At 34.1% G+C, this 18,364-nt stretch overlaps 1 protein-coding gene across 3 annotated transcripts; it reads right to left on the bottom strand.

The window, feature by feature from the left end:
• Positions 1-2,349: 2,349 nt before the first annotated feature.
• LOC120345736 (uncharacterized) lies at positions 2,350-17,708 on the bottom strand. Of its 3 annotated transcripts, XM_078115678.1 has the most exons (17): positions 17,417-17,708; positions 17,074-17,208; positions 16,486-16,625; positions 14,514-14,654; positions 14,115-14,247; positions 13,680-13,780; positions 9,763-9,868; positions 9,086-9,231; positions 8,497-8,576; positions 7,601-7,693; positions 6,379-6,617; positions 5,278-5,448; positions 4,781-4,887; positions 4,536-4,655; positions 3,905-4,015; positions 3,614-3,673; positions 2,350-3,534 (listed from the first exon to the last, which is right to left on the bottom strand). In XM_078115678.1, the coding sequence occupies exons 2-16, from the start codon at positions 17,174-17,176 to the stop codon at positions 3,662-3,664; spliced, it is 1,803 nt and encodes a 600-aa protein (XP_077971804.1). In that variant the 5' UTR covers positions 17,177-17,208; positions 17,417-17,708; the 3' UTR covers positions 2,350-3,534; positions 3,614-3,661. The 3 variants fall into 3 exon arrangements, with proteins under 3 accessions (XP_077971804.1, XP_077971805.1, XP_077971803.1); XM_078115679.1 differs by lacking the exon at positions 3,614-3,673; XM_078115677.1 differs by having other exon boundaries at positions 2,350-3,673.
• Positions 17,709-18,364: the final 656 nt, after the last annotated feature.

The raw sequence follows: 18,364 nt of genomic DNA on the forward strand, positions 1-18,364 counted from the left end.
CGTATTTGGCATTTTAACAACATGTTCCACATGATAAAAGGCTTAGATATATATGTGTCCGATGATTGGCTAATTACACATTAAGTTATAATCTATAGCGATTGATGCACATAAGCGATGGAATAACTCTCAGATGTGAAAAAAAATCATCTCTAAAAAGAGATGAGACCATCAGAATTTCAATGGCTATACTAAAACCATATTAATTTAATGGCTGTGCATTGCGCGTTAGAAGATTGGCACGAGACTTGTTCAGTTCAAGTGATAACGACCCCAAAAGAAGTTATATGATAGTGAATACAAAATAACATCAGTATCTGAAAAAAATGTAGGGTTTATGAATCGAATCCTGGTTAGGTTTTCGACAGTAATTAATAATGAATAAATGGTTACCTTTCGCTCAGTTCATCATGCTATCTCTTTTGCCGCGACTTTGTTGGCCGCGACCGTCTGAACTATTTTTATCATCGACACGTCACAGTTTTTTCCGTTTATTTATGACATGTCAAATTTAGAAGATTTTATATTCACAAAAGATAATATGACTAAGCATGCTTCAGCGATGGCATTGTTACAATAATATCCTAAGGCATGAAACTACAGTATCGCTGAGATTTGATCACGCGAATAAAACGCAATAGCTAATGCTGAGACTAACAACAACAAAATCAGGATACAAATACATGCGGCATTTCGTGATACTGATTGTGGATAAAGAAGGACTTCATTTAATTTTTGTGCTGTATGTACTTTTCGATAAGGACAAGTCAGCGATCTTTTTTGTTTCATACAAAATACAAGTATTCACACACTAGTTTAAAGCCCTGCTCGGAAATTTTTTCAAATAAATAAATCTGAAGTCTATTTGAATTTCCCTCTATGAAAAGTGTCATTCTATGGCGCGGGAATCATTATAACCAGATAAAGTTCAAGCCGTATTGTCACCTTTCAGTTTTTAATTAGCCTCGAGCTGAAATTTCCAACAATTAGCAAATCTCTCCAAGTCGTTTTATCGCCTAATAAGCAGTTTTTGAGAAAAAAACGACTGGCGTATGTCATGCTAAGAAACCGATTGTTAATCGTATTATTTAACTCAAAGTTTCTTTTTCACAGACTTTACTTTGTTTTTTGATAATTTGCGACTGCAATTGCATTTTGAAATTTTGATTTTATACATATTTCGTAAGTCAATTAGTACGTATAAAAGTATTATACGTCAGGGAAACATGACTGTATTCCCCATATCCCCGATACGTTTGAATCATCAATGCTTGCATGTAGATTGTACATCTCACTAATTCCTAGTATACACCTGACGAAAAGTACGAGTTTAAAAATAAATATATTTACAAATCTTTATAAGATATTGAGATTATGAAACTATATATACGTTGTTATGACTCACGCAGCGTAGGTAGCCATTACTTTTGTTTTTTTCATTTCCTCCTAAGATAAAATGTGGGTGGAATTTCATCGTTCCACGCACTTCAATAGCCATAGACAAAAACAACCTTTTCGAAACTGCATAGTCATCTTAGATAATATTTCAAATTTTCAACTCTTCAAATTTTGTCAATCTACATTATATTTATTGCACCTCATCTATTGATCCCCACTAACATATCGTTCGCTGTTGACATCAGCAAAACGTCCAGTAAATGTATATACAGCGAAGCTGAACAATCCCTACATTTATATTGACAGTAGAAAAATGTACATTCTGAGTTGAACCTCTGTGGCCTATTTTTAAGTATATTAAATTATGCGCGGTATCAACTATGTGTGCATTGGTATATTGGTATTCGCACACTATATTTTGTATCATGATCTGAAGCGTTTTGAATGTTGGAGCATCAAACTATAAGATCCAATAATTTCATTCCGAAGTCCTACTATTTTCGGACCGTTCTCTCATACAAACTTGTTCTTAGGAATCCAACTATTCAACCTAATTTTCTTCTGGCGCGACAGTGAAGCTATTTATTATCATTTTGCTCAATTGTTGTTGTTATTTTGTGAAAATGATTGGGATGATTATTGTGAATAAATATTTGATGAAGCAATCGATTTTAGATTCTTAGTAGTAAAAGAAGATTTCTATAGAAGATACACAGGCATGTGTGGCATCACACCTAAAAATTGGGCGGGTCGATGGAAATTCGAGGAGGAGGGGGGAGGTAGTAGGAAAAGCACTAGGTCTGCCCATTTGAGAGCTCATACTCGTCGTTGCTAAAGAACAAAAACGAACGCTACAAATCATAAAAGCTAATCAAATAAATTTCAGTTCTAATATGGGAAAGAACAGTCTACTCTACATGCGTACAAAACAATTTCAAGAAATTCAAAGTTTTGAGTATATTCAAAGTATAGTACACAAGCACACAATACATAATTATATACAAATAAAAAGTTAAAAAAAAACAATACCACACAAATTCTAAGAATTCCCACTGCAACAATTTTAAGAACAATTTAATAATGATGATGAACATTCTGGTGTATTGAACTTACACGGATAAATGTCAAACGCCAGTTGCTAACACAAAAACACTATTGAATTGATAATAGATTGAGTATCGATGAAAACACAGTGAAATTTTTGACACCTAGTTGATTTTTGTTGCAACAAAATTACAAATTGTATGAAAATGACAATGAAAAACTGGAAAATTTTGACTTTCCCATTAACTATCAGCACATATATATACTTTAGTTTTTACACCCCATTCATTTTATAGTCAGGCGGAAAATTACATTTCATCATTATAAAAAATAAATTACTTTTCAAAGCTTTGAAAAAAAAAATTTATTTTGCTCGTTTCAAAATTTATGAAACATTATTCATCAAAAATTATATAAAGAATCCAATTTTATTGCAAAACTTCCACGCCCGAGGGACCAAATTGTATTTACATTTTTAGTCGTTTTTAATTTCAATTTTAAAACTTCACTTTATTGGACACGAAATGAACCTATAGATCCTTTCGTTATCATGTTATTGTTATGCTATTGTTAATATCATTTTACTTTTTGTCGCTTTTCTCTAACTACAGGTCCAATTGCTTTGAATTTTTTAGTGGTTAAAGATTGTTTTCACTTTAATTAATTTCAAAAACTTTTACGGGCTCTATGGTATTTTATTTTATTCCAAAATTTGAAGAGATTTAATGCTATTTCGTTTTGGCCTTGGTATTCAAATATTTGAGCAACAGCCTCTTTTATAGCCTCTTTCGTTTTTTATAAGAGCAAAGGATACTGATTTATATATAGAAATATAGATATACCTTGGAAAATCTTAGGCGCAATCGAAAATAAAAAATCAATTTCAATCTGTTTTATACTACACAGTATGACTTATGCTTCTAATATTGATGAAATACAGTTCTCGTCGTTGGCAAAATATAGTGAATTGAATGATACGTTTTTTTTACTTAAATCGCGGCATTCAGCAAACCTTGTGGTGGGAATTTTGCGCCTGGAGCAGCATCATTGCAAAATCTGTAATCTGTATCTGTAATCTGAGTTTTTTAATCACTGAAGAAAAAGTTACAAAAATAAGAACTATATTCATCAAATAAAATTTCGCAGGTTTCATCAATAAACGTTCCCATACGTTTTCAGTGTAAGCAACTACACAGTACAGTAAATCCCCATCTCGCAATCAAACTTGATTCTGGAAATATAAAAAAAATATGATACGTCTCAATATCATTCCGCATGGTGCAAATGTATTCGGTATACATTCTTCTGAATCTAATTATTTTGAAGATAGCACTTAACACAAGCTTTCTACTTTTTTAGCTTTTAGCTGTATTTGATTTTAACAAAGTCTTGTTCAGAAAAGTAAGAAGATCGCAAAAAGTTAGTCTTATGTGACCACTAACAGATCAAGAAAAACACTCACTTGAACCTGCTGATTGCATCTTGGACGTAATTTTGGTAATGCGTACCCAATTCTGTACTTGAATGTACTGGAAAATGGTACCGTTCCAGACCAATGCACAGTTGTGCTTCGCTGAATAAAATTATTGAGATAATTTTAATAATATATCTGTCTCAAGGCTACCATAATAACAGAGAAAACAAGTACATTGTAAGAAAGCTCCGTTTTTTTTCATTGTGTACCTACTACCTACAATGCCACGTCGGGTGTTAACGGATCGTGGATGTACTAATGGCGTCGAATTCAATACACATTCGAAAAACGAATGCTCTTTTCTTTAGCTACTGGACCAACCGCTTTCAAAATATCGGATGTTAAAGATTGTGTCATCCTCTAAAAATTTTCACTTTCATTTCTGCCTGAATCATCAAGACTTCTCGTGCTCGTTGTTATACCACATATTTTTTTTAAATTACACCACGACGTGGTTTTTTCAATGAGTCAATTTTTCGAGAAAGTGTAAAAAAAACAATGAGACAAAAATATAACAATAGAGTTGAACGATGATTTAGTAAAACTTTCCACAGGTTAACTTCATGTTCAGTAAGCGACACTAGTGATAACCTTCGTTTAATTACATACAATAGCTTACTTTCATTGCATATTGCAATAAATATTTCGTTTTATCATCTGAAAGAGAGACCGCTTTCTTTGCGCCAGGCATCGTTATAAATATCAACTTTTTTTCTGTATTCAAAACTTCTTGAAGAGCCTGAAAACCAAAAAAATAAAATGACAAATTTTTATCAAAATTTCCTTGACAATGAATGTTCATCATAATCCTTATTATTTTAAAAAAATTGTATATTTTCTATTCAATCTCTCAAGATATTGTACCTGATGTGTTGTGTGTAAACTCCAATAATCATTAATGTATTCCGGTGATAGCAATATAATGATCCGATGGCATTCTGATAATTTTTGCAGAAGTTCTACAGTTTCGCCTAAAATTTGTATGCAACATTAATTGAAATTTATACAAATTTTGGCATCAGGGCCTTCAAGTTAAGTTACTAATCGTTAGCATATACAGTAGGAGTGTGCCGATTTTGAATTGTCGCAGCCGGCGTCTAATTACTAAACTTCTTGTAGTCTGAAGGCGGATTTAAAAACTTAACTCTTGGAGTCGACGTTGCAACCTCAAATTTTTTTTGCAGTCGGAAGGCTCAATAATTATATATGCATTAAGCCTTAGTATGTTGACGATTATTGTAAGAAATATTTTGTGGAATCACCGGGTCCACAACTTCACCCGGAGTATAATTAGTTCGCCTAGCATATCAAGCCAGCATTATTCAAGCATAGTATCAAGCATATTTATTGGAATATTTTACGTCGGTCCAAGTCTGACTGTTTTTGATCATTGTATGTTGATCCATGTAAACGACTGATAAAGCGTTCAATGTTTAAAACCAATGTTTCCACTTTCATTTTTGACATTTCGGACATTTTCTCCGGATCGTTGTCATAATAATAAGCAAGGTATGCAGTGTAGGGGTAAACATCTAAAGTGAAAAACAATGAAATATGCAAGCTATTATTTTCAATATACCAATAGTAACCTAAGTTGGATGCAAATATATCAGGATAGCCATTCAAACACACAAATTTAAATGTAGGACTTTAAAAAGATTATTTTATGGGCACAGCTATTACCATAATTGTTACTTGGTTTAATATATTACTGCAAGGGTATTTTCTAATCGTAATGATATGTTTTCGTCAATCTAACCAACGACTGCAAACAGGATTTTTCCTTTTAAAAATGCATCTCAATAAACATCACTAAATTTTCAGACATCTTATTTCCCGCTTCAATCAAAACTGTTTCGGAAACGAGTTCTTTTATTAATCCAAAGTACAACTATACAATTGGACTTGTACATGAGTTGATACCAGGTCGGTATAAAATAATATTTCAAAAGATTATTTAATTTATCAATTGGAAGCTAAATTGATCAGATCAACTGTTACATATAATAGTGATGTTGTATATGCATAATAGATTGATAATATAATAATATATATAATATGCAAGTAGATTGATTTGGAATATTCCAAAAAATATGGAACAACATGCTGAAACAATGTTCGAATTAATCATCTACTGATCAATGTATTTAAATATAGAAAATCATAGTTTCGCACAGGTAGGTATATATAAGTGAGAAATAAAGTAATCAGTTTATTTGTGGCCTGCGCCGGATTATATCGTTCCGGCTGATATCTGGATAAACGTATTTATTACATTTTGATTTCAATAAAAATAGTAATAATAGATAGAGTGGAAAAATAAAATGAAAAACTAACACCAGTTTCAGATGATAAAGTCTTTACTGTTGTGCGATTCCAATTATTATTATAAAAGCAATCAATACAAACACTCTTGAAGATAAGAACTTCTAATTACAGTTTGAAAATGATTGTAAATAAACCTGTTTCGTACGGTCCAAAATATTTCTTCCAGAGCCACCGAAAAAGATGCTTTTTCCATAGTAACAGCAGCAATAAAACTAATATTGAAAACATCAGGATTGTTACAACAATAACAGCAGTTCTTATGACTATTAAAACATTGCTCATGCTTGCAACCAACTTTATATTTGCGGATTCCTCATTAGAAGAGTAATTGAACCTCAGTTTATAGGATCCCAGATCGTTGAGAGTAACATTTCTATAACAAAATAATATTATATAAAAAATTGTATGAACCGTTTTCTTATCGTATTTTTGGATAAGTTAACGATAACAACAGACGAGTGGTAAAATACTTAATTTATTGGGTGAGAAATATATAAACAACCGTTTGATAACTTTCGCTTGATGATTTAAATAAACGTGAATATATATGTAATAATATATGTGAACACGGGCGGAGTATTTATAATTTACACAAATCAATCCTATGAACAATTTCCGGGTTTCAACCCCTGGTGCAGCGATCGGCAACCTGCGGCTCCGGAGCCACATGCGGCTCGGTGTTCTCGGAGCTCTGGCTCCCGTGGAATCAAAGTGCGTACAGCAGTTTTTTGGGTACTCATGTAGTAAGTGAACCAAGATGGCGGACACTGGAACGTAGTATGTGTACCAGGTTAGGGTTAGGCCATAATTCCAGGTACAAATACTACGGGAGTTTCTTGGCTAGCCTCCGAACTCGTAATAGAACTAAAATAAGAAAAATTGAAATAAAATTATGTCCTAACGCTAACCTGGTACACATACTACGTTCCGGTGTCCGCCATCTTGGTTCCCATACTACGGGAGCGCTGTTTTTTTTATAATCCGTGAGGATTGGGAAGCACACAGCCAAATACTTCTCACTAATTACACATCACAGCGGTTCCCGAAGTATAAATCGCGAGCGGTAAAAACGGGTCGCAAGACGGTCATTTGATTGAAAGTATGCCAAATGGTTCTTTCAATGCTAAAGGTTGCCGACCAGTTCCCCAAAGGATACATCACTCTCCAAGCGAATATCGTGTAGGGTTACCAACAATGAATTGTAACAAAGATAAAGTTATCAACCAACTAAATCCAAATTTCTAACAATTTTAGAGTTTAAAAATCCCCCTTTCATTGCTGGTATAGGTTTTTGACAACAGGGAGTTGACATTGCTTACAAGCATACTAACATTACAATAGTGGTTTCATTTATACCTTATCCTCAATATGACCTCGAATATGTCGTGTGATGGTTTCTCGGGCAGAGGAGTAGGAAAACTGTAACATTGTTTTGTAGCGTTGGACTCTCTGAAAGTAAATTATAGCTGGATTTTTTGCGTGGCCACATCAAATCAATACTTGCTTACTGCAGTTGCCAAGACAACGGAAAGTTCGGTAATGTTAAAGCAGTTTTGCTCACGGCTTAGACGTAGGACGTAGAGTATCTTAAACAGTGTGAAAGTCGGATCAAATCAAGTTGAGTGAACAACGCTCAAGAAATGAACGAAATCTGCTGCATCTAGCCCTTTGATAGATTTATCGACGTTGAAGCGCTCTTTCAAGGGCATTTGGTGCAAAGTAAAGCTCTTTCACTTCTAACCAGAAATGCTTTGACCTTTTTGGCTATTACTACTGTATTATAGATAGAGTATAGACTGCCAGTATCTTTGACTCTCTTTGAAAATTCTGAGATACACATAAATAAATAACTTTACAGTAACCATGTAAAACTAGACTCAAAACGTAGCTACCGTGTTTCCCCGAAAAGTAAACAGGGACTTAGTTCAATTTTTTCGGAAAAATAACACTAGGGCTTATTTTGAGAAGATGTATTTATTTTCATTTATCAAAAACAAATTGACAAAGTAGAGAATTACGAGATTTTCAGATATACAAAATATGAAAACGATATCCATTTACTTGTAAATAACACGTTTTCCTCTCTTGCATGTTTTAGGTTAATAATTTAATAGAAAAATTTCGCGCCATCGAATAGTTCTTATTTTGAAGAGAGGTCTTATATTAGAATCATTTTTCAAATTCAGGATAAGTCCCACTTTCAGGCTAGGTCACATATTCGGGTAAACACGGTAGCTCAGCATGAAACTCACGTTAGGCATGTTATTCTTGGTCCTATAGTTGAGTTGCTTATTCCTTCATTTAAATTTTCACATCTAAATGAATCGTTCGCCTAGAACAAACTTAGTTTTAGTTGGTTGTATTTGGTGGATATCCTATAGTATAATCTATATAGTTTGGTTTAAATTTAAGTGAAAATTCACTTCAAAACATCCTTTGTAGTATCTATAGTAGTATATATATAGCTCGGTACATATTGCTTTTACAATCTTAGAAATGATATTTCACTGACTGTTGTGTAATCTCACTCCATGCGAATACTTTAACATCCTGCTATAGTATAGTATCTTCGTCTTAAACCAGAAGTAGTAAGAATTCAATTTTATACGCTTAGTTCATTTATTTGCCCCACAATAAAATCCACCATAACTTAGATCAGTGGGACATGTGTGAAAAATGGGACAAGTGCGCTAAAAAGGAGGACAGGCGTAGAATAAGTGTGGGACAAGTGTAGCAAAATTTGATATATATGTGTAGTAAAGTGAGACAAACGCGCTAAAAGTGGGAAGCAGGTGGGACACGATATTTTTGTGACACCGGGTTTCGCGTTAAATTACTCACCTTGGTCCAATTTGAAAAAACGAGAAGATTATTTGCTTTACCAATTCCTAAATCCGCATGGCAAATAATTTCTGCTTCTTGTCCAATTTTCACAGACACAGTTTCTGGACAATGTACTGACATAGTTTGTTCTGCAGTATTGGCAACTGAAAAGTATATATATTTTATATATTGTATAAATAGCATCATTATGAGCAATATTGACGCTTTTTGATAACTTTTCGAAAAATTGAATTTGAAACCTATATAAAATTTGAGTAGGAAATTTTTTTTTTGTCCCACGCTCAAATGAGAATTGACAAATATTTTTATTAATTTAATATTTATTTTCCACTAAAGTTGGCTTTAGCAATTGAATCGAAAATGCCGAATCCTACTTGCAACTTTGACAAGTCTTTGACAAACTTTGAATTCAACAAAACGATTGTTTCCGTTTTCACATTCCCGCCCGATTTGCATTAAAACACCACCCCACACTCTAAAATTCCACATCTCTTAATAAATGTTGTTGTACCCTATTTCGTCAAAATTTAGTTCAAGATTGCAAAATATTAGGAAAATACGAAACATCCCAAAGACGTCACTTTTCGATAAATTTTTAGAAAAAGGTATAATATTTTTACTGTTATCTCCTATCAACAATGTTATCGTTTTATCAACAGCAAACCTAGACTTACATATTCCACAGATATTATATTTCATCACAAATAGTTCTTTCCCCTTGTAAACAGCAAGACACGTATATGTGCCTGTATCGCTAGGCGAAAAATTGTTGATTGTGAGCTAAAACAGACAAAATCAAGAAAAAAACTGTCATGCTAATATACTTGAAACTTAGTTTGCCTTAAAAATTAAAAATGCATTGTTGGGTCCCAATACGGTAGCAAAAGCATTATGCATTCTTGGTCGTACAAGACTCACTCTGTAACCTAATCCGATGGTCGATGGTTGATGGTCATTGTCAAGTTTATTTTTTCCATCCAGTAAAAAATAACATACGAAATTGACTAAATATAAAGCTAAACACACATTTTTACTGGGGAAGGGAAGTCGCGGGAAACCAGGATTGGTTATCGAACAGCGACAGCCAAGGTTCACTATCTAAATTTCTAACGTCGGAAATTAAGTTTTCAGAACACTCTTGTTATACGTGAGTAGGCTTGCACGTAATTTACGGATTTACGTAATTACGTAATTATTTTGAGTTACGGAAGGGAAGTTACGAATTACGTAAAGTCGTAATTATTGCATTGAAACGAGCTTTCTTCAAAGCAGTCAATTTCGTCGATTGCGAAAAATGAAAGCTCAACAAGTAGAAGTTAGAGTTCCGGTATTCGCAGCCGTTTTTCTCTCTTTTACCTTTCTTGCTACGTAGGTGAAGGAGGGCATGACGCGTTGCCATTCACTAACCTATTATCAACTTCTCTGGCATGGCCAATGTAAATTATTAACGTAGTTAAGGGGGAAGAACTGAGTAGGGCCGTTTGACGCCAACACACCTGGTTTTAACTTCTCCCGTAACTTAACCGTAGATAAGGGATAGAATTGCGTTGAGACCGATTGACGCCAACACACCTGGTTTGAACTTCTCTCGCATCTTATCTAGCATGGCCATGGCCAATGTACATAATAACCGTAGATAGAGGGAAGAATTGTGTTAAGACAGATGGACGCTAACACGCCCGGTTTCAACTTCTTCGGGTGAAATGACTAATGAACGCAGGAGATCAATCTATCAAACATTGTCTATCAAACATTTGTATCCATTTTACTTTTATTTATTATTTACTTGTTCCAGTTTTCCGTTACTTATGGTATATATGTTCCGTTTCTATTTTATTCTATTTTATAGTCACGCGTTTGAATAGTGGGAATTCCCCACCAAGTGTGGATTAGCAATGCTTAACCATTCTTTATTGTTAATATCAACACTTGATATATGAACATGGAATATCATATTGTTTTTGGCTGTTTCATTTCAGACTTGGGGTATAAACAGGAAAATATCCATAACCTTTCAACACGACTATCTTGTGAAATTTAACGAAGAGCTTTCGCGACGAATTGGAACCAAATAAGCGAAAAGAGCGATTGATCACTCGCGCCAATACCTCGCCGTGATAATTAATGTCGCGCTTATCAAATAGCAATATGACGACAAAAGAGAGATTGCGTAATGAACCAACGCAACTTCGTCTTCTCGGCATCGGTAAAGCGATTGAGACGGCAGAGAAACAGCAAAACGACGGATTCCTCGCGGACCGCAAAAAATTTAACTGCTATCATATATAATCAAATATGAGCCAGTGTGTTTATTCTGTGCGAGATCCATTTTCTATTACAAAATCTTGATGTTCTGTTAACGGTTTTATCGTTATATATCAGTCCGCATGATGTTTTTCACAATTCCTCTCAATATTTCGGCCATATATGATTAACTGTCTTACCAAATGCGCCAACTTATTTTGATTTATCGTCGACTTGAATACCACCGGCACTCGACCAAACTTGTGTCAATCTTGGCCGATAGGATCGCCGACTTGAGTTAGCAAATAAATGTCGTGAGTGTAAAATAAATGTCACAAAATGTATTGTTTTGCGATATAACTTTTGTATTTTCGGAGAAGGCATATCATATAAGTTCGATATTTAAATTATACTCAAATAAATAATATTTGATCTAAATTTATCGCAAATAATGTTATAAACATTCAGTCCGCGAGATGATTAAATGTAAAATGAAGCATGGTAATCGGAATATCGTCAATAAGTCGACATCAATAATTATTATTATAAAATGCTTAACAAGGCAGTAATGTCGGATAATGCAGAAGACGCTGCAAAAACAAGTCTTCGTCGCGAGGAAATCGCAAGTATAATCAAACGAGTGAATACGCTCGTCGTTGGTTAATAAATTAGAAACCCGTAATTTTTATTCAGTATTAAGGTGGTTTTAAAAAACTATCGTTTCCATAAATATCCGTATACCAGTGTCGGTAATGATAAAATAAAATTGATCGCATAAAAATGGGATGGTTAATTTGCGAAGGTGATAAAGGAAAACCAAAGCTAACACAAAAGATAAAAATCAGAATAAAATTTATTTGAATTCACTCCTTGATATTTGTCTTCAACATCTGTCGCCGGCGTGTAGTACTGCCAAGAATATGAAAACCCAACTTCAATGTCCCATTCGGAAAAGAAGTGGATTCAATTGGTTGTTATGATAGGTTTAAATGCGTGGAAAAATATCGCAATTACGGGGTCATTACGTAATTGATTTTGCCGTAATTACGGAATTGATTTTTGTCAATTACGTGCAAGCCTATACGTGAGTATGGCTTTGGCAGCTGAACCACTTATGGCATTTAATAGAGCAGGGGTCGGCAAACTGCGGCACGCGGGCCAAATGCGTCCCGCGAACTATTTTTTTGCGGCCCTCGAACGACCCGACCTTAAATGCATAAAACAAAAATTGATCCCAAATTTATTATTGTCTTCACCCAGATATATGTGGTAACAAATGCTGCTGTACGGCGCTTGTTTTGTAATAAATGGCGTCAGTTTTATGTAGTTTACCATTGTTGGTTGTAATTAAAAGTTAATTTTTGTAATTCAAAAATGTTGGGAAAACGGTGGTCATTTTCCGACGAAGGTCGAACGAAGGTCGACAAAAAAATATTTTTCTTTTTTGCGCTTTCCAAATCCAGTTTACTTGATATGCACAGTCGGCATCGCAGTTATTACGAGATTTAAAGTTATTCGCCATTGCAAAACGTGTCATTGCGAATGCGAAATTCGACCCGGGGCTGTTCCACTGCTCATATGTGCATCAATGCCGAACGTTTGATGTGCACATTCGAAAGCCTATATTGCTGTGAGTAGCTTTATCTAAAATGTATCACACTAAGGATAAATTTCGTACTCGCTGATCAGATCGTCATTTGGACGATGCACCGCGGAGCCATTTGATTTTAACACTTTAGCAATGACACAGAAACAACATCATTCACATTATTGGTTAGTAAATAAAAACAATGTATTGTTTTGAAAATATATTCAAAAAGGCCACATATACATCTCATTGTGGCAGACATCAGCAGAGCAAAAGACAGTGAAAGTGCGACCTAATTTGAAGTTTAATGTGGCGATTGTTCGTAGGCGAAAATAATGCGGCCCGGACGCTACCGGAAATGTGTATATTTGGCCCGCAAGTACATAACGTTTGCCGACCACTGCAATAGAGTGTAGACATGAAAGGTATATGACCATAAATGCTATATAGCAACATTTCTAATCGAACCCACCGGATAACTTATGGCGATTTCCCGATTGGACAGGCAAACAAAGTTCAGAGATGCTTGAAGGGCGTAAATTGATGGAAGTATACTAGTTGTTATGGTATGAGGTTGGGCTCAGTAAGTTTTACTCAGTCATAATGGCACAATTTTTTGGTCCTTGTGTTTCTAGGTAAATGACATCTACTTAATATTCCTTTGCCGTGTTCGTTTGATGATCAACCCATTAGTTGTCATGTGATTTGCATTATGAAAAATATGCCACAGAATGCAACTTGTATAAAATTGCTTGTTACCTGTTTGTCGTCTTTTGAAGTATTACGACAATTATGCTTCCATTTGTAAAACAATTCTCCTCTTTCTCTCAGCCGTGTTAAAAGCGCTGTGTCAGAGTTTCCTTTGCAAAAGGATATCAAAAGTAAAAATCAAATCATCAATAAAAAATGTTCATTCATACAGTTGTTTTTCATTATTTTTTTGTAGTTTGAGGCAAATAGGATGAACGACCGAAAGGCTAGGACAATACTTAGTATTGAATTGATAGTGAATTACAACAAATTTTCTATGTAGACCAGTGTGAACAAATCTGCGCAGTTTTTTTGCATTTTTTTGTAAATTCTATTTCAGGCTACTGGGATCAATGGCTCGCATTCAGCCAACGCTGATTCAATATCAAATGTGTTGTCGTGCAATGGTAGTTTTGATACTTTGAAATAGGCAATCATTCTTACCTTCACAACGCATGCTTCGTGTAGCTCCAAATTTTGTCGTTGAATTAACTTCTACTGTCGTGTCGCCACATCTCGAATTCGTAACATGAGTTTTATGAAGCTTTATAAACTGATACGAACAGTGTTCTCCAGTCTGAATATAAAATATACATGGTATTTATTTACCGATGCATTGTGGATGAGAACTTTTATCAACGTTTGCCAATTGCTCGATGTTAAGTTACTGTATGGGTATGACTTGATTTATGCTACGCAACGCGAAGTTGTGACAGAAATAGAAAGATGAAAGAAGTTTTGGTAATTGGAAGACAAGCAATCGTTTTTAATTCATTTTATGTTTGGTATTATTTCCCACAATTAAAATAGATATTTGATTGTATGATTGAAAAGTGTATTTACCACGTATTGTACAAGGTATTCTGAATGAGTATCTCTCGCGGTGTCCTGGATGAAATAAGCAGTGTTGCTCATCACATCATAATCATTGGAAACAGATTGGTTGTAGACAATGTTACAAAAAGGAACCGTCATAACGATGCACTGTAATAAAAAATGTCATATAATTGGAACATTGGACCACCGAATTACTAAAAATCTGTTGACTGGCCATAACGGATTATTTGTATATGATTAAAAAATAAGACTTGTACTTAAAGTAGAATTGAAAATTAAACTTTAAAAACTTCAAAACGAATAGATTTTTATTGAAGAGTTCAAAATATTTTTGAGCGGAAAGGCTACAAGATCAATGTAGGAAAGGTATTTCACAGGAGAGCACTCAACTTGCGAGAAACATTGTGCGAGGATGCCCTTACGTGGGATAAAATACGCGAAATATATATTTTTTTTCTTCAAATTAAATATGAACTTCTCTTCGGACAAATCTTACGATAATCGACATTTGCAAAAATGTAGCCTTGCGGGAATAAACTTTGCGAGAAATACACTTGCAAATGTAGTAGTTGCAGTTTGCGTAAGAAGTAGAATACAATTTGTCACAGTAGACTGTATAGCGAATGAGGATTGTTACTATAGATTTGTTAAGTTATTCAACCCATTTGTGGTATTAGCGTGTTGAATTCAATGAAACTAGGTTATTGTGGCCTTTTTGTTTTATTGTGTTTCCTATGTGTACCGAGCGATAAATGACGTGTTTCCGACCTCCGCTCGTGAGTTGAGAAAGGTGTTTTCTATGTTCCGTGTGTGAATACTGATTTGGATGTGAACTGTTTAACTTGTATTAAGGTTCAAGTGTATATTTTGATATATCTTCATTTGTATCATTTCATTTCGACCGTACAACTCTGCAATATATATATGAACATTTTGCATTACAATCTACTGTGTTTCTTTTCACATCTGAATGAGTCAGTGGGGTTAATTCGTTGAAATACGGTAAATAGCGCTGGAGAAAGAACACGCAGATAGAGACACTCAACCCCTATAAGACTACCGTTACTGCAGTCCTCCCGACTTCGCCCGACCACCAGAGGGCAACAAAAGAGAACACGGAACTTCCACAAGGTAATCAATTTTTAATTTTGATGACGCCATGGCGCGGCGCGCAAAAAAAACGAATTCCATAGAGCTCACAGAAACTATTGAAATAAATAAAAGTAATAGCATTTTAGCGAGAAATACAATTCACTGAAAACCAGTTATCCACCTAAAATGTCGAATCATTTGGTTCAGTAGTTAATGAAAATGGCGACTTTTTCACAACAAAAAGAAGAAACGAATTATGGCTAATAATAAGAAGAATAACAATAACATAATAATAACAAAACGATCATTATGTTCATTTTATGTTGTAATGAATGAGAATTATGAGAATTAATTGATATAAGGCTTTATTCAACTTAAATTTAAAGTACTCTTAGAATGAACCAAAATAAAATATAACGCAAATAAATGTTATTAAATAAGAAAACAAATACGTAACGAACTGCTGATGTAAGCGGCTCAATAGTTAAATGAATAAAATTGAAAGAATTAACACACTACATCTACAGCACAGCAATGATTGGTGTCTGTTTTAAACGCCACAGCAATCATCGATTGACTGCAGCTGTATAACCAAATAGATACATGGAGTTGCATTTCCAAGTTATCACATATTTCAAAAAATTAGAACTGATATCGAGTATGCATTCTGCTTAAATTCATATTCCCACGAAATATTGTGAAGCAATATTTTGGCAGTTCGTTATGGTAAATCACTACTCGCAAAACTACATTGCAGAAATAGTAGTTTTTTGCATCTTTCATTCTCGCTAAACTTCATTTTTTTGAAAGTACGTTTTCACAAAATTAAATTCTCGCATCACAAAACTAAATCTGACAAAGACTTTTGCGAAACATATAAACTCACCGTCCCGATATCTGTGGTTGTTTCATTTCGTTCTTCATCATAATAATAATAATAATTATCAAAAAGAACAAAACACGATATTTCGGCTGGCCATCCATAATGTGCTTCTACAGTATCATTTTCTTTTTGTATGCACCCATCTGGTAAGACAAATTAATATATATTATGGGCGCTATAGGGAGGGATCGATGATATGAGCCCAGATTTGTATCTCCACGCCATATTGAACTTTTGAAAAAATGAAAGTGTATCGAATACTTAAATATCTCACTGAGTCAAAATACCGACTCCGGATAGCGATTTCGACTCTAGAGTCTGGGTTCAAAAAATATGATTTCGATGGCACTGTAACAATTAAATAGCACTTAACAACTTTTATATCGACTCTTTCGGGTTGAAATTCTAGAATATAAAAAAAAATCGGTCACTTTTTCAAGGCTACGTAGCGTATTTTTTTAGTAATACACCGTCGAAATATATTTTACGTGATTGATTCAACGTAGAAGTCAAGTAGTTTTTCGTTAATCAGAAATGACATTTTTAAATTTGTTTTGTATTAAGTAACAAAAAATCTATAATGAAACTAACCCTCATAGGGGAGATCCGAAATCTGCCCTGCAGAAAGAGAACTGTATGATGTCACGTATAAAACCAAATATGTTGATACGATAACAAAAAGTTTCGATTCCATCTGTTCTCGTTTATTTCAAAGCACCAACCATTCTGCCACATGCAAGAAAAAACATTAAATTTGGTAATTCGATACGTGTAAAGAGGTGGAAGTGGCTTTCAATATATATAAACTACAAAGTGGAAATTTAAGCTCGCCCGTCTGGAATGAATAGCCTATCGGGCCACATGTAATGAGACAAATATGAAAATCCTGAACCTATTTGCAACACAGGATTTAGATGTAAATGAATTTACTTACTTGATTAGACATAAATTTTCAAGAGCGCCATATACTTTCATAATACACACACATTAGTCATTCATTCATCTCGTGATTATTTTCATTTTATTCCTATTGCAGTAACACTTCCCAGTATCTGCATACATCTACCAAAGGCCTGCTGAAAAGTCAACTCTGAATTCCCGTCTCATCTTGCTAACAATGTTTTCAGATTGCTGAATACGTTTTATATTACATAATGTGAATTTCCTACTGGGAATTTTTTTTTTTGATATTATATCTCTCAATAATAATTCCGAAACAGTATACTTCCGCGTATTGAGCTTTATTGGAAAAATTCAAAAACACTTCATCACGCAAAGAATTTGTGTAGAAAACAAAAAAAATATTTATAGCTTACAAATACCCTACATATGACATTATATATATATATATATACATCTTGACACTATGCAATAGCGTTTGGACAATGATTTTTTGGACTACATTATTAGAAATCACTCTCCGTTTTCTGAACAGGCCTCGGAGCTATATGCAGTTGAGCCTGGAGTTTTTATGCAAGTAATCTGTCAGTAATTTTAATTTTTTACTTTTAATTTTTTTAATTTTAATTTTTTACTTCATTGACGTCCACTTCTTACCTAGCTCTCTCGAATACTTAGAGAAGTTACCATAAATTAATCGCTCCTTCATGGAGACGTAATATATGTGTGTATGCTTTTGTTGGCAAACATAGTAATAAAGGAAGGAAAGAAATTAGATGCTGGCAGTCATTTACAATAAGCGAAATTGAAACTCGTTAATTGACCAAATATCCCTTAATGTGTTCTTTACTTTAAACTTTAAAGGGTTACTTTAAACCAATCTTTCCAAATTTCTCCGGCAGCCTTCATAGCAAAATTCTTTGTATATGTTCCTTCATTGTGCGAGTATTTGTCCATTCGTGCCAAACATTCTATGTAATGT

The sequence above is a fragment of the Styela clava genome, chromosome 8, assembly GCF_964204865.1.
Source record: "Styela clava chromosome 8, kaStyClav1.hap1.2, whole genome shotgun sequence".
NCBI lineage: Eukaryota > Metazoa > Chordata > Ascidiacea > Stolidobranchia > Styelidae > Styela > Styela clava.

Excerpts from the sequence above, each read along its gene's own strand:
- LOC120345736 (XM_078115678.1), bottom strand. The coding sequence starts at position 17,176 with ATGGAATCGAAACTTTTTGTTATCGTATCAACATATTTGGTTTTATAC. Across the intron at positions 16,626-17,073 it reads TTCGGATCTCCCCTATGAGG|ATGGGTGCATACAAAAAGAA; the intron begins GTTAGTTTCATT and ends TTGTCTTACCAG. Across the intron at positions 4,656-4,780 it reads GTTTACACACAACACATCAG|GCTCTTCAAGAAGTTTTGAA; the intron begins GTACAATATCTT and ends TTTGGTTTTCAG.